Source organism: Dama dama, chromosome 3, assembly GCF_033118175.1.
Source record: "Dama dama isolate Ldn47 chromosome 3, ASM3311817v1, whole genome shotgun sequence".
Lineage (NCBI taxonomy): Eukaryota > Metazoa > Chordata > Mammalia > Artiodactyla > Cervidae > Dama > Dama dama.
Genome location: NC_083683.1, coordinates 70,038,630 through 70,058,669, shown reverse-complemented (window position 1 = coordinate 70,058,669; position 20,040 = coordinate 70,038,630). Strand labels below are relative to the sequence as shown.

Here is a 20,040-nt window from a genome sequence, read left to right as displayed (position 1 = left end):
TGTCTGTAGCGTGCTTTGAAGGCTCTCTGCCGTGGTATACACACTGGTTCTGGCCTCATTCCTGAAATTAATAACACATGGCCTTGTCTCTCTTCTGGATAGTAGGGTGTAGCTGGGTGGGGCCTGAGGTTTCCTGGACAGCTGTGTGGCAGATTCTGGGATTCTTGTGCCAGAAGCAGGGATCCCAGCTCTCCAGAGAGCTCCCTCAGCAGTGCCTCTGTTTTAAAAGGATTTTGATAGTTCTGTTTGTTTATGGCTGTGCTGGGTCTCTGTTGCTCTGTGGGATTTTGCTCCAGCTGCGGTGCCCGGGCTTCCCATTGCAGTGGCTTCTGTTGCTGAGCACGGACTCTGGAGCTTGCAGGCTTCTGGAGTCGGGGCTTCTGCGCTCTAGAGCGCAGACTCAGTAGCTGGGGCTCATGGGCTTCGTTGCTCCATGGCACGTGGAATCTTCCCGGAGCAGGGATCGAACTCGTGTCCCCTGCGTCAGCAGGTGGACTCTTTACCACTGAGCCACCGTAGGGAAGCCCAGAAGTGCGCCCTGGCGCCCCCGGCCCTGAGACGCCCCCCAGAGAGCTCAGCAGTGACCGCAGCGGCAGACCCAAGGGTCTGAAAAGAGCGCCCATTTGTCCTTACAGGTATCTTTATTTGAAAAGTTAAAAACTTCTGACACATACAGATTTGAGCATTTTTTATTTTGTATATATGTGAATAACTCTGATGATTTCTGGGTTAAATAGAAAATACCCACCTTAAAATGTAAAACAAACGGCCCTTGCCCCAGAATTAAGCACTTTAAACGATTTTTCTGTTCTCTTACTTTTGACTTCTCCAGATTTTCATGCAGTTTTAGCATTTTCTGCTAAGGCTGCAGCCAGAAGACCATAAACATTTCAAAGTGAGCAGCTAACATTTTAGGTGTATGACAACTAAGAGACGCAGGGATGAGAAAAATGGAGTACATGCTGTGATTGGCAGGCTCTGCTCTCTCCATTAAGTAGCTGGACATTAGGCAGAAATTAGAGAAATTCTTTGCTGATATATGGCACTGTCTGCTCTCTTCTGGGATCTTGCAATAGGCAGATGCCTTCTTGCCTCAGAAAAGCCCCTTTTCTTTCTTCATCTGGAGCTGTTTCCAGCCAGGCAGAGCAGCAAACTGCCCTCTGGTGATGCCAAACACGGAGACAAAGTCCCGTTCCGAGAGGTAATTCTAAGAGAGAAAACAAAGTTTCTATTAGAAGACCTGGCACCTGCCAGTGATAATGGGGGGTGGGGGGGTGGGCAGAGGGGCCAAGAGATAGTCCCAAGTAGTTTCTTGAAAGGGGAAGTAGAATGAGTTTTGCAGAAAGTCTGTGTTTGACTTAAATTATTCACCGGCGAGCTCTCCAGCCTGTGGAGTCCCAGCGTGGCCTGTGGGAGCACTGACTGCATTCACTGCACTTGCAGTCCCCCCTGGCACCAGGCTCTTGCCAGAAGGACAAGAAATGGGTTATTTATTATGTATGAGTGCTGAACATCGGGCTTTGGCTGAATGGAGGACTAACTTGAGTGGCCGTTTTCCTTGCCTTACGCCCTCATCTGCCATTTTTTATTAATTTTTTTCTTTTTTTATCTGCCATTTTTTATCCAGATGTTTTCCAATGCAGGATCAGGTGGATCTCGTTGAGAGCATAACATTCTAACATTTATTTATTAATGATTAATGAATATTTTTAGTCCAAGTAAAATTACTAAGATAATGGTTTCTGTTTTCGAGAAAGTTGTAACCCTGATGCTTAAGAATTGGTTACATAAGACACTGGAAAATTTAGAGACCCTTCAAGTGAAAGTTGCTATGTTGTATCCAACTTTTTGTGACCCCATGGACTATACAGTCCATGGAATTCTCCAGGCAGAATACTGGAGTGGGCAGCCTATCCCTTCTCCGGTGGATCTTCCCTACCCAGGAATTGAACCGTGGGCAGGCAGATTCTTTACCCACTGAGCTATCAGGGAAGCCCAGACACCCTTCAACGGGAAAATACATTCATTCATTCAACATGACTGTTAATTAAATCAGCTGAAACTCAAGTTGTGCCTATGATCTGCCAGGGGCCTTCCCTTGTAGCTCAGTGGGTAAAGAATCTGCCTGCAGTGCAGGAGACCCGGGTTCGATCCCTGGGTTGGGAAGATCCCCTGGAGGAGGAAATGGCAACCCACTCCAGTATCCTTGCCTGGAAAATCTCATGGACAGAGGAGCCTGGTGGGCTGCAGTCCATGGGGCTGCAAAGAGTTGGGGACGATTGAGCAAGTAACACTTATGATCCGCCAGTCACCGTTTAGGTGCTGAAAAGCTGAGAATGTGATGGTGAACAGCACAGACAAGGTCCCTGCTTTTGAAGGTATCAGGGAGGGGGGCAGAGAGACAGTGAGTGGCCAAGTACCAAGGGGCTGCAGGGGTTGAGGGAGGTGGGGTCGGATGGTTGGGGAAGGCCTTTCTGGGGAGGTGACCCTGCAGCTGTGACCTAAACAATGAGGCGGGCCTGGCTCTCTGATGATCTGGGAGAAAGATTTTTTTTTAATATTTATTCATTTATTTGGCTGCACCAGGTCTTCGTTGCAGCATGTGGGATCTAGTTCCCTGACCAGGGATCAAACCTGGGCCCCCTGCATTGGGAGCTCAGAGTCTTAACCACTGGGCCAGCAGGGAAGTCCCAAGAAAGATGTTTTTTTTCAGGCAGGAGCAGTAGCCAGCAGAAAGGCTCATGTTCGAGGAATAGAAAAACAGCAACTGGCGAAAGGGCTGTAAGTGAAGACAGTGGTGGCCTGTAAGAAAGTCAGAGGCGGGCAGGGGCCAGGTGGTATAGGGCCTTGGAGGCCGTCGCGAGGACTCTGGATTCCGGGTGCAGCGGGAAGCCATTCGAGGTGTGTTAAACAGAAGAGTATCATCTGCTGTAAAAGCCCATTGGTGGTTATATGGGGATCAGATTGTAGGGACAGAGGTGGAAGCTCTCTGCGGGCCTATGCCAGTGGTCCACGACGGCTTGACCACACGGGCAGCAGAGAGGTGGAGAGCAGTGGATGGCAGCCAGCCGACGGGCTGATGTGGGAGGTGGGGAGAAAGAATCAGGAAGGAGCCCTGGGTTTCCGGCTTGAGCTCCTGGCTAGGGCAGGTGTCTGCGGAGTGTTTACAGAGTTGGCCATGCTCCGAGATGGTGCTCACACAGGGCTCCACCCATGTCAGTCACTCACCTCCTTTTTGGCAGGGTTCACGTCCTCTGGCAACTCCTGACTCTGATTTTTCAACAGAACTTCTAGGGGGTAATATTTTGGCTCAGAATTGAGGGGAAGGGTTGTGTCCCTCATATCCTAGGGAAGATAAGAACGTAGACATGAGAAAAGACCACTCAGGTCTGTGCCATTGAAGTTCTGTGTTTATAACATTTAAATTTTGTTGTTTTTTTTTTTAACCACTTCACGCTTTATAATCATCTTTTAGAACAGTTGTCCCCAACACTGGCTGCATGTCAGAGTCATCTGGAAATCTAAAATATTCCAGTTTGGGGGTTCTTGGGAAGCTGATTCAGTGAGTCTAAGGTAAATCCTGTATAGTCAGTTGGTGTAAATGTTTTGCATAAATCTCATTTAAATACTGTGATCACATCCCTTCTCTTGCTCCTTTTACTTGGGCTCTACATTTCTGGCCTTCAGATGATTTCAAATTGAAGTCATACTTCTCTTAAATACATTTTAAAGATGCTACATCGCAATGAGCTTTGAAATCTTGAGTTCGTAGAGCACAAACAACAAAACGCCAGATGGTTTGGACAGTGGTGCTGGGCCCTGTCCTGATGTTAGAGAGCTGTTGGATTCTCGGCCAGGAGCTCCACTTTTGGGGGGCTGTTAAAACAGGGGTGATGGCCTGAGCTTCTGTGGATGCCACTGTCAGAAACTAACAGTGTCACCTGGGTTAGAAGCTTATTATTTCTGAAAAATACTACTAGCAAATTTAATCTCTCCTGAGTGACAGCGTTGAATAATTCGATTTGGTTAACAGCAAGCCTGTTCTAAATTCTTGAAGGCAGTAAAATAAGGAACTCGGCTCTGAAGCCTGCTTTTTCTACTGATTAAAACAATCTTCACATCAAATTAGACCACCGGAGTGATACTGAGAAGGACGTGATGGGGTTTCAGCCATGCTGTGTCTATAGCATCTGCTGTTTCTCTCTGGCTCTGGTTGCCTGTGAACGGCTCCTCCAAGAAACTCACAGCAGTGATTCTTGTGATAGCAGCAGCGTCTCCCAGCTCCTCTTTTAACTGTTCATATGATTTCCCTGCCTGGGAAGAAGACATAGAAAACACAGGATGAGATGCTGCTTATAGTGGAGGGACGTCTCAGGTCTGGTCTATAACCCTTGAGAGAAGCAAAAAAGCCAGGGGACAGAAGACATTTCAGAGATATGCAGAAAGAGAAATCCCCGCTTCCAGGTCTGTGCAGGGTTGGCAGGTACTTAAACATGATCTGCAGCCTTTGCTGGTGGCGCCTCAATGTTCCATACTAAGAGCAGTTGACTAGGAGTCAGAAAACCTGGCTTCTTCCTACTGGTTGTGACTGTAGACAGGTAACTTCTCCTCTGAGCTTCCCCATTTGTAACACAGGCAACAGTGTTCCCCCGGCTATCAGGATGTGATGGGTGTGGACAGACTTTGCAAACGCGCCTGCTTCTCACATGGCCTGTCCCTGAGGCAAGCTGTGAGTCTGCTGACTGGACCTACTGCTCTGCAGGGTGCGAAAGGGAAGGAAGGTGAACACGGGAGGGGAGGAGGGGGTGGGGAGCACAGTCCCGGGTCGAGTACCCCGCTATCCTTCTGAGCTGTCAGTGCCGAGCGCCCTGGCAGGAAGACCGTCTCCCTGGTTCTCTGTTCTTACGCTCCACATGTGAGGGTCCCAGGCCAGGAACCAGCCTGTGAAGATGGGAGGCTCGAACCCCTGCTTAACGATCAGGATCGGTGTGCTGGTGTCCCGGCCGCTGGGGTGAGTGTGCAGGTACTCCTGGGCGGTAGTCAGAGCACCCTGCTTCTCCGCGGCATTGGCCTCGGCCCCGACCCACAGGAACACCTGTTGTCGTAGAGACCCTTTGTTACTGCGCTCATGCCAAAGGCTACGTACTAGATCGTACGCGCTGCCCCGTCCTTCCCTGTCAGCCTCAGCAGAGTAAAGTTTTTCTCAGATTTGTTTTGATTTGTGTATTTCCCACATCTGCATCTCCAGTCCTGAACTCTCTGAACTTCAGCTTCCTGAATCCAGCTTCTTGCAAAACATCTCCTGTTGGCTGTCTCCAAGCACCTCAAGTATAACACCCCCCACACGCAGCTCTTTTCTAAGCTTGATTCTGTGTCTCTATTCTTGGGGAATGGTGTCCATTCAGTCACCCAAGGCAGTGACCTGGGAATCATCCTGAATGCCTTCTGTATCACCAGGACTTAGGCTAGTTTACCCCCCATGCTTCTGTCAAATCTGTCTCCATCCATCCAGCTCTCCTCCACGGCTTCTGTGTGGGCCAGCAGCAGCTCTTTCTGGACTAGGGCCATGGGATGCTGACAGGCCTCCCCATGTACAGTCTCCTTTTTTTCTCACACCACCTCCCTCCTCTCCTACACTCACCAGACTGAGCGATCTAGAGCAGTCTGACTGTGTCACTCACCTGCATAAATTTCAGTGGCTTTCCAGGGTCAGTTTCAAACTTCTTGACTTGGTTGGTAAGGTCCACATCCACTTCTCCAGCTTCCCCTCGAGGGCACCCTTTAACTCTGTCCTATGCTCTGATAATACTCTTTGTAGTTCCATATACTAGACTATTTCCTGCCTTGCTTTTCCTTTGCCTGGAATGGCCTCTTTACCTGATTAATACCTGTTTCTCCTTGGAGTCTGGGAGCCGTCTCCTCCAGAGAGTCTTCTCTGAGCCCCTGAACTGTGTTGAGTACCCCTAACTTGTGCTCCTGTGCCCTCCATCACAGTGTGGCCCATGCTATGGCCCGTCTCCTCCACCCTCTGCCAGCCTGCAGATCTGGGGGTGGGGTGGGGCCCTTCACCTTGGTGAGACCACACCCAGCACAGGGATTGGAAAGGAGGAGGTGTTTGCCGAGCCAGGGGTGGCCCTGAAGATGTCCCCTTATCCCTCTATTCCCCCAGAGGCCCATATCTCCAGGCGTGGAGCCTGCTGCTCTGGGTCGGGAGAGAATGGGGTGTGTGATAGGATGGCGTGATTTTCCCAGAGCATGGTGGGAAAATTCCCAGGATGGTGAGTTTTAAACATCAGTCTATTCTCTCCAACCCTGGCAAAAAAGCCGGCTCACCCTTTGGTCACCACTGACAATCGTTTGATTGACTTGGGGATGGTCCAGGGCTACCCTGGATTAACTGGGGTTTGGGAGAGAGATGCTATAGAAAAACATAGCCTAAAGCTTGAGGACGTCTGTCATTCGTTCCAAGCTCTCCGGCTGTGTCTTACCTGGTCCCAGGTATCCAGGAGCATCACGTCACCGGGGTTCAGGTCGTCCTGGGTGAAGTCTGTGATCTCAGTGACAGTGAACCGGCCGGTCTTATTGGAGCATTCAAAGAGGCGAGACTGGACCTCTAGGATCTCCTGCAGTCTGCAATACAGTCCGTGCAGGGGCGCTGAGCTGCTTGGAAATCACCTGCAGTTCACCAGTCTGGGCGGCAGGGGGAGCCAGACAGAGGGGATGCTGTGGTCTCGTACCTTTTGTCACTGGCGTAGGGAGTTTTCCCTCCCAGCAGGTCCCAGAACTCAGCCGGCTCCTGGCCCTCGGCCACTGTATTCTCCGCGCCCTCACAGAGAAGTCCGGCCAGGTCCTTGGCCATGGCCCGCTCATCCCCACTAGACCCCTGGGAACGGGGTGGGGAGAACACAGATGTTGGTCACACACAGGCGCGCTGATGTGGGAATAAAGTGCCTTAGACTAGTAACTCCGCGTAGCCAGGGCTAGTTACCAAGCCAGAAGACCTGAGGACAGGGAGCTAGATGGGTCTGCTCCGGTGCTGGGAAGGGCGGAGGCGGGGGGTGGGTGGAAAGGAGGAAAGCTGTGTGGTAGCAAAGGACAGGACTAGACTCTGAAATGCTCGGTGGGCAGTGAGAGGTCACCTTTGTTTCACCTTCAGTTGGGATTTTAGCACCTAGTTTTGATTTTTTTTTAAGAAAAAAATTAAACTTATTTTTAAAATTACATACAAGAAAATTCACCCTCTCTGCCGTAGAGTTCTATGACTCTTGACAAATGCTACCGCCCCCACAACAGAGAAGCTGCCTCACCACTGCGAAAGCCTCCCTCAGACTACCCACCCCTTTGTAGTCAAACCCCCGCTGAATCCTTAGCCTCTGGCAACCACTGATCTGTCCATCATTACAGTTCTGCCTTTTCCAGAACCTGGTCAGTGGAATCCTACACTGTGTGGCCTTGGAGTCTAGCTTCTGTCACTTAGCATAATGCATCTGAGATGCTTCCTTGCAGTTGTGGGTGTTCTGTAGCTGAGTAGCATTCCGTTCCAGTTGTGTGGAAACACTGCTTGTTTATCCATCCTCCGGTTGATTTGCTTCCAGCTTTTGGCAATTACAAATAAAGGTGCTATTAAACATTTGTGTATAGGTCTTTGTGTGAAGGTAGTTTTTTATTTCACATGGGTACATATGTACCCAGGAATGGGGTTGCTGGGTATATGTTTTATAAGAAACGGTCAAATTGTTTTCAAAGGCCATATCTGCACTCTCACCTGCGGTGTGAGAATTCCTATAGCTTTTTGTCCTCACCAGCGCTAGATATCATCAGTTTTTTAGTCATTAGTCAGAGGTGTGTGGTGGTATCTCATTGGGGTTTGCATTTCCCTAATGGAGAAGGCAATGGCACCTCACTCCAGTACTCTTGCCTGGAAAATCCCATGGACAGAGGAGCCTGGTAGGCTGCAGTCCATGGGGTCACAAAGAGCCGGACACGGCTGAGCAACTTCACTTTCACTTTCAATGACTATTAATATTGAGCATCTTTTCCTATTCATTTCTCTTTTGTAAAACAGCTCTAGTGCTTTTCAATGCAGATGAAACCTGAATTGACAAAAATCATATTCTTAGTGTTCTTTTGTTCAGTGTTAATGCCTGTCCTATTACAGTCCACCAAGCCAGTGTGGAAAGACTGACTTTTCCATCCTGCCTCCAGCTGTTTATGGAGGGTCTCCTGGGCGTGAGCAGTGCCATTATTGAGTGTGTTAGTGGAGGCCTCATTGTGAGGAACACTGCTGGTCCGTCTGAAGAATCTTTAGGAAAAGGCTCCTCTTTCTGAGGACAGCTCCAGCCCACTCTAAGGTCACCCTTGCTGACCGGAGGGTGGGCGCAGGCTGGGAGCTTGGGGCGGGGTGTGGCCGCTGGGCCGGCCGTCCTACCTTGCCGAACCACAGGTAATGCTCTGCCTGGGTCCGCAGCAGAAAGACATCATTGGAGTTTAGGGAGGAGGTGAAGGCTGGGACCTCCACTGCCTTGGTGTTAGATTTGTCATGTCCTTGAATCTGGAAGAGTCTTACTGGAGGATCCGGCTCAGCATTTCCCTTCCTCGAAGTCCCACCCTAGAGAGAAAGAGAAAAGCAGAGGCCGGATCTAAGGTACACCGTGTGCGCCGAGCCCGGGGCCAGCGCTGTGGAGAGCAGGGCTGGATCTGACGCCGCCTTTGCCCTCAAGGAGCGTCTCGGCTCACTGGGAGAGGGCGAGGCGAGCTGGAGTTACGGGACCAGCAGTGTTAGCGTTCAGGGGACTTCCCTGGGGGTCCAGCGGCTAAGATTCTGTTCCCAGTACAGGGGGCCCAGCTCCAATCCCTGGTCAGAGAACTAGATCCCACATGCCATAGCTAAGACCCTCCGCAGCCAAATAAATAAATATTTTTAAGAAATAGTGTTAGCTTTCATTCTGAGACCCAGGGTATATGCCAGGCTCCTTTCTGGTGCCTTAGCTATATCATTTTATTGATCCTCATAATAACTCTTGTGAAGTAGGTATTATTATCCCATAGTGCAGGTGGGGAAACTGAGGCTCAGAAAACTGGCTATAATCAATGACAGGACTAGGACTTGACCTCAGACTTGTGTGTATCAAGCATGTGATGCAATACAGTCCTGGTGGTGCTTCAGCCAAGGCTTTCTGGAAGACATGGGACTTGAATCTGAAGAGGCACAATGGCTGGGGGAGGCAGACAGGGAATGAGGGAGCACATGTGAGGTCTAAAGAGGAGACCCCCTGACTGGAGTGGAGCGTGGAGGTTAGGGAGCTGGGGGTGACGCACCCGCACGGTCATATGGGTCAAATTGTATAAGACCTTGAACATGAACTAGGCAGGGCTGTGGACTTGAAGCCCGAGGCAGTCGGGATGCACTTCAGGGTCTTAGAGAGATTCACCCCCTTCTCGTCTGTGTCCACCCCGAGCCCCGCTCTCCACCCCTCCTCTCCTCCACCGTAGCTCCCTGCTGACCTGCTGGTTCTGAGCATTCTGCTTCTGGTGTACTTTTACCTAAGGGGTCTCACCTCAAAGATGACCAGCTTTCCTTTGAAGATGGCCATGAAGTGGCGTGGCTCCTTCCCCATGGTGACCCGAACCTGCACGGGGGCCCCTTCAAACTGCCGGTCCACCTCTACCGCCTGATATGCCGAGGCTGCCAGCTCATCCTGTGAGGCGTGGCGGCCCTGCAGGGGTGAGACGGGTGCCGTGGGTCCCTGCCACCCCTGGCCCCAGCTCCGTGGCCAGAGGAAGCACCAGGATCCAAAGCTAAGGGCCTGCTCCAGGCCTACCTGCCAGATATACAAGATGTAATGAGGCTTCCCATGCATCTCGTATGTGTAGAGAACCAGGTAGCAGTCTCCCCCGTAAAAGAAGCCATACCACCGGTGCTCCACAGGGACCAGCTCCAGGTTTTCTATCCTCCAGACCTGGGCGTGGAAGGAGACACAGTTCCCCAGAGGTGGGGGGAGTCCTCTTTGAACAAACAGACACCCGGAGGGAACTGGGCCGTGCTGAGCAGAGAATCCAGGGGGATGGGGCACAAAGGTCCATTCACAGTACCCCTCATCCTCCGGTGCTTCTTCCCAGTGCTGAGGGCTTATCCCATTTGCATGATTTGAATCCGGAGAACTAGGTCATCCCTGGTCAGACACACCCCCATCACAGCTCAGAGGTGATTTGAATGTGTCTGCCAGGTGAGCTGTTGACAGCACACTGGGGTGTCTACCTTTCCCTTCCCTGAAGAATCGTGGGATGGGGAACACATGTAAATCCATGGCTGATTCATATCAATGTGTGGCAAAAACCACTCCAATATTGTAAAGTAATTAGCCTCTAACTAATATTAAAAAAAAAAAAGAACTGTGGGAGAACGCTGCAGACGCAGACGCCTCTTAGGGAAGAGCCCTGGGGCCCTGGAGGTGACGAGAGAAGCAGAGGGGACGCAGGATCCCGTGCGCTCCTCGGCAGGAAAGCAGCCAGGATGGTCGGGGCCCCGCCTGCCCTGGCACACGGGTCGCTGGGCTCATTACCTCGACTTTGCCATTGCCGTCGTCCACCATCCTTTCCCGGGCTGCCACCTCTGGTTTGGTATGCAGCAGAGTTACATCAAACTTATCCTGGAAAACCTTCGCTGCAGAGACGGGGTCGGGAGAAGCCAGGTGAGTGAAAAGCATCCGTGCCCATCTTTCTAGAGACTCCCCACAATGAGAACACCATCTGGGGGCCGTCTTACCGACTTTACCCACGCTGAACGTCTTCCCCAGACCCACGGTCTGTTCCTTCACTGTCCACTTCTGGAACAGCTGCTTGAACATGGCCGACTCGGCCCCGTCATTGACGGTCTCCACGTTGGTGCTGCCGGGGTAGCCCTTCATCCTGATGAAGTCCTGTGGGTACCCCCCACCCCCAAAGGGCACGTCAGTCAGGGAATGCACTGGGTTCTTGGCTCGACTGGTAATTCACCCCTTGGAAGCCAGTGGGTAGGATTGTTCCCTTCTGGGAGTCAGAGTCAAATTCTAACTCATTTCTGTCTAGGGACTGAGCTAGCTGCCTCAAGGAAAGGGCTGAAAGGAACATTTTGGCATTCCTTCATTGGTCATGATTATTACTGATTTTTTTTTTAATCCTCTATAGTATACTCCTTCAGCACCTCTGTGCTCCACTGACTTTGCATCACCTTCATTTGCTTTTTTTTCGCTTTTGGTAGATGCATCCTGCTTGGCGCAGTTGCAGGAGGACGCACGGAAACGTCACACGTTCCTTGAGGACAGGGCTGTTGACACGTGATATCACCTTCAATAGTAACAGCCACCCTTTACTGGGGAGGTGTGTATGCCCGTGTGTTTGAGTGATTTACAAATGTTATTTAACCAGCACAACAAGCCCAGGAGGTAGCACTAGACCTGGATTTGAATCCCAGTTTGTCTGTGTGACTTTGAAGTCACGGCTCTAACTGCGATGTTCGGCGCACCAGTGCCTAACACGGCTCTCCGAGCACCTCTGGCCTGTCGTGGACAGGCTTGTTGGATAATGCTGCCCGCCCACAGCTCCTACCAGGGCTCTAGACATGGCCATCTGTTTCTCAGCCTTTGTGGCTCCTCTTCCTTTCCACACGTAGATCTTGGTTCCACTTTGGTCCAGGATGTAGCAGTCCTGAAGCAGACAGCCAGGGACAAAAGTGGTTACAGCTGCCCGAGACCATAAGGAAGGCCTCTCTGTGGGGCCTGCCTCTGAAGCCAGGTCCGGCTGCCCCAAGCCAAGCGCACCCAAGTGCTACTCACATCAGGGTTCAGTAAGTCCTGGACCAGAGGCCTCGTCGCTACCTCCGTGACCGCCAGCTGCCCAGATGAGTCTGAGACACTGGAGAAGGGGAGAGGTTAGCCTGTAGTGTCCCTTCTACAAAGCATCATGTGGTCAGTCTGCTATTTCCTGGCTTGGTCTTAGGATGGAGTTTCTGGCTAGAGTTTGACTTCTTGCAACAGGCATAGCTTGAGCGCAGACTGGAGTGTGATGCATGCTGTAGTCTGGGGGAGACTTCTGTGTATCTCTTTCCTGAATATTATCCGCATCTCTTTCCTGAATATTATCTCTACCCTGCCCCTGACATTATCCCGGCCACACCCCTGGGATGCATAGACCTGAGTCAAGGAACATTCTCCCCCAGAGACCAGGAAACATCGCTAACAAGAGCAGACGGTAGCTGCTCAGGGAACAACGAGCTCCTCGTAGAAGCTGCATTTAAAGAAAGATTGAAAGAGACCCAGGTGCCTGCACCCCAAATGGAGCCAAGCAGGAGTGCTTGTTTCCCTGGGGGCCGCCTTCCCCCGACCCCAGCTTCCAAGCAGCAGCCAGCCTTAGCTACTCACTGATACAGCGTGATGTTTGATTTCTGCTTCTGGTCTATGACCTCGTCTGGGACTGCCGGTTGGATAATGGAGCGCCGGCCGAGGGTGTCCTGAAGGACCTTCATCAGCTCCGGGCTGGCTGCCTCCTTGTCTCCCTCAATCACTCCTATCTCAGCACGACCCCCTCGCTCCCTGTCCCGAATATCCTTTGCCAGAAGCATCGCCTGTAAAGAAGGCCGGGGGTGCCCTTAGCTCCAAGAGAAGCAGCCTGGACCCCACACACAGGGTTACCCCGATGCTGAGGAACCCCAGGCTGAGTCGCAGCCTCAGTCACGTGGCCTGTCTCTGAAACAGATGCTACTCAAAGGCAGGCGTCTGGCTGGAAGGGCAGCAAAGAGCCAGTCAGGGAAGAAGAAGGAGAGGGTAGCTGGGGGAACGCAGGGGCTGAGCGCACGGGCCACACCTTCAGGCGCTCCCCGCTGCTGCTCTCCGGGCCATTCCACTGGACGATGACCTTCCCAAGATCCAGCAGGAAGACGTCTCCTCGGTTAAAACTGTCCCAGCTCATTTCCACCTGCGGGAAAGAGGTAGACATCGGGCAGGAGGAATTCCTGGGTGCCAGGCGGAGAGGCCTCAGGCCCGGGACAGATGGGGGCAGGACCGACCTCGGCGGCCCGGATGCTTCTCTTCCCCTTGACGTGCAGCAGCCGCTTCACGTTGTAGGTGTTGGTCTCCACGTGCCTCATCCCAGAGGCCACACCGCCCTTCTTGTAGCTGAGGGAACAGCCGGTGAGTTATTTACCGAGAACCTGCTGTGTGCCAGGCATTGGGAGGAGAGTGGTGGGTCACACAGAGGCAGCCTCTGCCCACGTGGGTGATGACGGTACACACTGATGCCGGTCACCCCTGCCACAGAGGTGCCCTCGTGGAGGGCAGAACATCGGGGGCTGTCTCCCCTGGAGGACTGACGTTTGAGTTGAGATATTAAGAGTAGGAGCCAACCACCAGAGGACTAGGTCTCCAGGCAGAGGAGTGATAAGAGTCCCCACGGCATGAAGAGCTTGTTTCATTTTGTTCTAGAAGCTGAACATCATGTGTGTTGGGGGAGGGGCACAAGTCATCTCCCCGTGGCCTGAAGACCAACTCACTCCAGGAAACCACTCTCCTGCCTCTGGTTCTCACCCTAGCCCAGCCTCCTCCAGGCATCCCACGTGTGAAGAGCACCCAGAAAGCCCCCAGGAGCAGAGGGCCTCTGTTGCTGGGTTCCCTGGTGATTCAGCGGGCTGCTCTGCACCCAGTGGGTCCTCAGTGAGGGCTGCTCACCTGCAAGAAGCTGGCCTTCGACCAGCCTCGGAACTCTCGAGCTCCTTGGAATTCTTTTATTTTCAATCTCAAGTGCAAAGTTTGGAGGTGACCAAAGTCCTCAGTTCATGGAAGGCTGTCATCACTGGGCTCTACAAGACCCTCCTCTTGTAGTGTCTATGTGCTCCCTTTTATCTGCATCCCCTCCCCTCCCTGCCTTTTCCTCCCCACCATAGGCATCCGTTCTAACAGTGTAACATCTATCTTTCTATCTTCATTCTGGTAAAACATGGCCTGCTGTTTTGCGCGTATGTCATTTTTGATGGACAGGAATTGGCATTCTGTTCTACACTGCAAGTCTGTTTCTTCCTGTGTTCCTCAAACCCAGTGCTTCCACAGGCCAGATGAGCCTCTGATGTGATGGCATGGTGCTCCGTGGTGTCCCGGAGTGTTTCCTCCCCGTTCAGTCTCCCTGGGGGAGGCACGCCCCACTGCCTGCAGCTTCTCACCACCACTGATACCACTACGGACATCCTGGCTCCCGTGCCCCCTGGGGACCTGGGAACGTGAGAATTCCTTTGGGTCACCCCCCAGGGGGTGGGACCTGCCCCAGCGGCGGGAGCAGACTGCCCTCCGGGACGCTGGGCCAGTCCTCGCTCCCACCAGCAGGGGGCACCAGGGCGCCCACCTCCCCGCAGCCTTGCCCACACTCAGCACCGCCCGGCTCTCTAACTTAACGCTGCTGCGACAGGTGCAAAGGACAGCTTTGTTTCGATTCGCATTTCTCTGATAACCTTCTTCGCATACTCTCCAGCCTTTGGGGCTCCTCTTTGGTGGACCACGTCTACGCCCTTGCTGGGCGCCCCGCTACTCACATGATGCCCTGCTTGAAGTAGCCGCGGAAGGTGTCGGACTCGTGGTACTGGACCTCCCGGTGCTGGACGGGGCTGCCCCCCAGGTAGTCGTCCAGCTGCGTGGCGTAGATGGCCGCACAGCTCTGCTCGTCCTGGGAGGAGTCCTTCCCGATCCAGAAGTGGATGTCCTGGGAGAGGAGGCTGCCCACTCTCCGCGTCTGGGGTGGAGTCAGAGAGACCGGCTCGCCCCTCTGGTCTGGGAAGGTAGCTGCCTAGGGTGACTCGGGTCCCATTCTTGGCAGGCTCGGGCCTCCGTCCTGCTCTGCGGTCTCCTCCCGCCTGCAGTGGCCCCTGGGCAGACCTGTTCCGCGGCTCAAGCCCTAGCAGCCCGAGTCCCTCCCTCCATGCGGGGACAGCTGACAGCCTATGGTCCTCCACATGAGCAGCGGTCGGGGGGATCTTGCCGGCTGGACTGCAGGCAAGAGCCCTCCTGTTGCTCGCGTGCACCCGGGCACTCTCTCAGCGTACAGAGCTGCAGGCTGCCGGCGTGGCTCCGGCAGCACCGTCCGCGTGGGAGGCTGCTCCCTCAGCTAGGTGAGCACTTGGAGGCCAGAGACGGCCCTCTGTCCACCTGGCCTTCCTCCAGAGCACTGTAATCTCGGGGGCTGGGCCCAGGAGGCCGAAGCCTGGCTACGGGCCACGTGCTGAGGTTCGGACTGAGGGCCACACCCCCACCCTCTGATGCAAAATTTAAAACCCTGGCCTGAGCACAGCCTTTGATAGTCAAACTGGAAGCCTGTTCCATGCAACAGCTAGGAAGAATCAAGACGGATACCAGAGGCCTGATTAACCCCATGGGCAGATCTCCCAGGGGAGCCCCAGAGCTGGCTCTCTGGGGAGGAGCTTGTGAGAATCAGGGGACAGGGTGGGGCGGTGCTCACCGAGAGGATGACATAGCAGTCTCCCTCATAGAAGTTGCCGTGGGCACGCAAGGGCACCAGCGCCAGCTCCATTTTCTGGAAGGACAAGGGGTGTGGATGGGCTACATTCCTTCCCCCTCATCCCCCGAGCCTCCTCCCTCCACGCTATTATTTGGCACAGGTCACAGGGCTGGGGAGCGGGTGGAAAGGTAGGGAGACGGCCCCACGGGGCATGGCGGCCAGGCCCAGGACGAGCGCGCACAGCCCTCCGGCTCCTGCCGAGCTCCGCCTGCACGGCCCTGGGTCTGTCCTCCGCCCGCCGCCTGCCGGTCCCATCTTGCTGCTGGGGAGCCTGGGGAGCCCCTTCAGTCCTCAGCTGGGCATAAGCCCTCAAGGAAGAGCCTCAAGTCTCTTGAGCCGAAGCATCGGGGTCTCTGGCACCGACTCCGTCCACCCAGCGCGGGCCCAGGTCTGAGAACGGGGTGGAGTGCCCGGATTCTGTGAGGCTCTGGGGGCTGAGGGCTGGCTGTGTGCAGGTTCCATGCTGAGGGCTCCTGTCTGGATTGGAGCTCTGATGCATCTGTCATAGCATGTCTGACTCGTCCCAGGAGAGCCATTCATGTGACCTCAGATGGAGACTTTCATCACTGTCTCCAAGGAGGTAAACCTGTGGTCCTGTGTGAGTGTATTCTATGTAAAATATGAGTGTCAAATGTGAAAATGTCAAATATCCCACAATTTGTGTGACTTTTTGTTCCTATTAGTTGTTAGATGCATGGGGAGCCTTAAAACAGTGGGAGTGACCTGGCTCTGAGCAGCTTGCTCGGCAGCTGTGACCCCTCCTGTGGACGGTCATGAGGTGGGCATCTCCTCTGGGTTTGACGCAGCGGTCCCTCACTAGGCTCAGAGCAGAGGAGGAGGTGAGGCTTTCTGGGCCAGGGCGGTTCCCAGCTACAGACCAGTGGCTCTCCAGGTCAGCCAGAGGGGCTCAAGCCGGGGGAGAAGGGATGAGCAGGGCCCCGATCTGTGCTGTACCCACACCTCCTCCTACTTTGAAGGAGCCAGAGTGCCCCGTGGAAGACAGGTTCCATTGTCCTGACTAGAGCAGCCAGTAGCCTTGGGGCTCTCTGGGTGGCCCGGGCCCCACCCATCTCTCCAGGGCATTTACTGGAAGTGCAGATGGCTGGATGAAGGGCCAGCTTGTTTTTGCTTGGAGCCCTGCTCCCCAAAGTGAAGAGCATTTCTTCCACCTCACCCGCCGGCTCTGTGCCCCGGGGAGGGGTCAAGGATAGCGCTGCCTCTCACTGCTGCGGAGCCACCAGCAGGAGACTGAGTGTGGGGGGCCTGCAGCAGCCCAGGAGGCGCCCCGTCCGGCCCAGCTCACCTCTATTCTCCAGGTGATGATCCCAGGGTCGTTGCCCACAGCCCGGAAGGCGCTGCTCAGAGACATGGCGCTTGGCTTCCCAGGACTGAAACATCACAGAGCGAGCAGGGAGATGACGCCTCTCAGAGCAGGCATCCCGCCCGCTCTCCTCCTAAGTCACTTCCCAATCTCTCGTCAGCCATCCGGCCACATCCTCACGGCGCATCCCTGCACCGTCGTCTCAGTGACTTGCGAAATGACCTGTCCAAGTTGAGGTCGTAAGCCTGGCCGACCCGGCGGGGAGGTGGGGGGCGCCCACCGGAAGTTCTGCATCCCCCTCGCCACTTCCCTTGTTAAGAGCTCTGGTAACAGGCATGATTCTTTACCCAAGGGGTGACAAATGTGTTAAAGCCTTCTGCTGACTGACTTTATTTCTCTCATTTAATTCTCATAAGCTGAATATATTTCCTTCGTCTTACATTGTGGGAAAATTGAGGTTCAGAGAGGTCAAATGATTTGCTTAGTATCACTAGAAAGAAATCCGTACCTGGTCTTAAAATCTCTAATTACTACGGGTACTGCAACCCTTCCTAACTCACCTAAATCCAGTGGCACATGGGTCTGAAAAGCTTACATCAGAGTATTTCCAAACTGAGTTTCCTTCTCTCATTTTTATTCCAGCTCTCCCAGACTCTCTGCTTGGCAGGTCCTCATCACAGTCCACTCTTTTGGCCTTCACTTACCAGACTTGTTAAAGTAAACCATCCTTAAACTATCCCATCCTGTTTTGTCATATGACTAATATATTCCCTGTGCCTCACAGAAGAAAAGGGAGAGTAAAATGGCAGAGCTGGGACATAGAATTCAGGGTGTGGACTTCCTTGGCAGTCCACCACTTGACTCCGGGATTTCCAATGCAGGGGGTGGTGGGTTAGATCTCTGGTTGGAGTACTGTGAGTTCAGGGAGCCGGAGGGACAGGTGGGCATGGCCTGTGGACAGGTCCTCCCCCACCGCCACAGACCCAGCCAGCGGGGCAGCGGCCTCCCAGAGGCAGGGTGGGGAGAGGGAGAGGTAAAGACAAGCGTGCATCGCGTACCATCTCTATTCGAGGCCTGTCTAGGGTTATCAAGCACCTACACATGTCCGTGGCCACACAGCCTTTACATATTGAAAATTCCTGTCTGCTTCTTGCTCTCAAGGGGCTTGCAATCTGGTGATACACATAACTGATGAATGCTCTCACAAGGCAAAGGTAAAAGATGGGCTTGACTGATTTATTAATGCATAGGAAAAAGAAAAATCAAAACCCAAACACCCTGAAAGGTTCTATCTGGGATTTTGCTGTGAAAGTGTTAGTCACTCAGCCATGTCTGACTCTTTGTGACTCCATGGACTGTAGCCCACCAGGCTCCTCATCCATGGAATTCTCCAGACAAGAATACTGGAGTGGGTAGCAATTCCCATCTCCAGGGCCCAGGGCATCTCCCCGATTGATCCCAGGTCTTCTGCATTGCAGGCAGTTTGCCATCTGAGCCACCAGGAAAGCCTGGGGTTTGGCTATTTGGAAGCATATTGTGCTTGTTAGGAGGGGCATGTCTGGCCATTCTTTTCTTGAGCCTTGGTAGATGAACCTAGGTTTGGGTATGTGCCATTATCTAGTGTGGACATTGGCAAAACAAAAAAAGACAAACAAAAACCTCCCTCTGTCTACTGCTGTAGCAGGCCTAAAGCAGAGCAGTGATGCGGAGCAGTCAACGTTTGAGGCTTTAATTTGATAACTGGCACCGCCCCACCCAGTGCTGCTCGGAACTGCCGGGGAATATTTGCTCAGGTTTCCTGCAGATCCTAGATTTCAGAAACTAAAGGCAAATGCAATGACCCAACTAGGGGAAGGGGATAAAGACCAATTCGTTCCTGGGAGAGAGCTAAGTGTAAACCTGCTCAAAGTCAAACCAGCTGGCGCTAATTAGGACTGTGAGTCCAGAGGCCAAAAGCAGTCCCAATTCCCAACAGGGACTTAGCAATCAAGACACTCACTGGGCCAGGAGCCCTGAAATGCAGGACAAGACATGCTCACAGAAGGAACTTTGCCGTTCGGGAACACCCAGAAAGTGTGATTCCGTCCGTGACACCGAAGTCTCCCAAAGCGTCTCTCCGTCTCTCCTGGAATCCTAACTTATTAGCTTAGTACCCTTTGACACTTCTACTGGGTGGGGTGCAGTTTTGAAATCTCAGGTTAAAATCTCAGGCCCTTAATTCCCATCAACACTCCTATGAATGGACCCCAAGTAGAGGAAGCTGGTTTTCATTTATGCTTTGCTCTACACCATCTGTTTGAGCTGGGGCTTTCTCCCTGTTTCCCAGCTTTTGAAAATGTGTCTTAATGTTTAGGGATCTCTTAAAAAATTACCTCAACTTCTCAGCAGGAAGTTTGCAAAAAACTGACAAGCTCCTGGTTCAGTCCTCTAAAAGCCTCATCCAAGAAGACAAGGCCAAGGAAAATTTCAATCTCTTCTCCTTTGTTTCTTCCTAGTCCAGTAAAATTGCTCTACCGACATGCACCCATAAACCAAAGAGAACTTACCTTGCCTTCTCTCACCAGTCTTCCCAGTTTTCTGGCAGCGGGTAAGCAGTGTTGAGGAACCACCCAGTGTGGGAGGCTCCAGGCCCTGCTGCCTTCTCTTAGTAATGGCTGTGCAGACACTGGGTTATATTTGCTTGGGTTTGCATCTTAACCGCATTTTCCTAGTCCCGGCCAATCACAGCCAACCTAGCCCTGGGCTTGACTTATTCAAACCAGAGGGAAAGCTTTATCTGTTCCTATTCAAAACAGCAAAAACAGGAGCAGACTTTTAAAGGCTTCTTTTTAACTCCAGTTCCACGCCCTGATCTAATTGATTTTTTAAAAAGTGCAGTCCATCAATAATGCAGGAAAGACGGAGGGAGGATATGATGCTTGCCATCCTGTAGATATGAATGCATTACACTGATGGCAGCAGGCAGGGCTGGGCCGCCCACTGAGCCCCCGGGATGTCCAGGCTGGCCAGCGCCTCCCCCAGAAGCTTCTGGGCATTTCTCGGAGGTGAAGTCTGGGTGAAGGGCCTATGGTGTGTTATCAGGTCATCCTGTTTTGTCCCTTCGGGGGTCACATGGCAGTCCCATCAAAACTGGAGAGCCTACTATATGCCAGGAAGCACTGTCCAGTTCCAGGGCTCCTACTCTG

The 20,040-nt window shown here is 53.0% G+C and overlaps 1 protein-coding gene across 2 annotated transcripts; it reads right to left on the bottom strand.

Annotated features, from left to right (window-relative positions):
• Nucleotides 1–679: 679 nt before the first annotated feature.
• On the bottom strand, nt 680–19,493 carry AVIL (advillin). 2 transcript variants are annotated; one of them, XM_061131120.1, is made up of 20 exons: nt 19,402–19,493; nt 16,838–16,922; nt 15,475–15,549; nt 14,555–14,751; nt 13,043–13,151; nt 12,841–12,951; nt 12,399–12,601; nt 11,814–11,892; nt 11,587–11,685; nt 10,766–10,919; nt 10,563–10,663; nt 9,822–9,959; nt 9,558–9,716; nt 8,429–8,608; nt 6,738–6,883; nt 6,489–6,630; nt 4,907–5,095; nt 4,246–4,314; nt 3,229–3,345; nt 680–1,207 (listed from the first exon to the last, which is right to left on the bottom strand). In XM_061131120.1, the coding sequence occupies exons 2-20, from the start codon at nt 16,901–16,903 to the stop codon at nt 1,094–1,096; spliced, it is 2,448 nt and encodes an 815-aa protein (XP_060987103.1). In that variant the 5' UTR covers nt 16,904–16,922; nt 19,402–19,493; the 3' UTR covers nt 680–1,093. The 2 variants fall into 2 exon arrangements, with proteins under 2 accessions (XP_060987103.1, XP_060987113.1); XM_061131130.1 differs by lacking the exon at nt 19,402–19,493 and having other exon boundaries at nt 16,838–17,077.
• Nucleotides 19,494–20,040: the final 547 nt, after the last annotated feature.

What these genes read in the sequence shown, in the direction of transcription:
- AVIL (XM_061131120.1), bottom strand. Translation starts at nt 16,903, where the DNA reads ATGTCTCTGAGCAGCGCCTTCCGGGCTGTGGGCAACGACCCTGGGATC. An exon ending in GCAGCGGGGAGCGCCTGAAG is followed by an intron (nt 12,602 to 12,840) that starts GTGTGGCCCGTG and finishes CCTTCTTTACAG; the next exon opens with GCGATGCTTCTGGCAAAGGA. An exon ending in CCCTACGCCAGTGACAAAAG is followed by an intron (nt 6,631 to 6,737) that starts GTACGAGACCAC and finishes ACTGTATTGCAG; the next exon opens with ACTGCAGGAGATCCTAGAGG.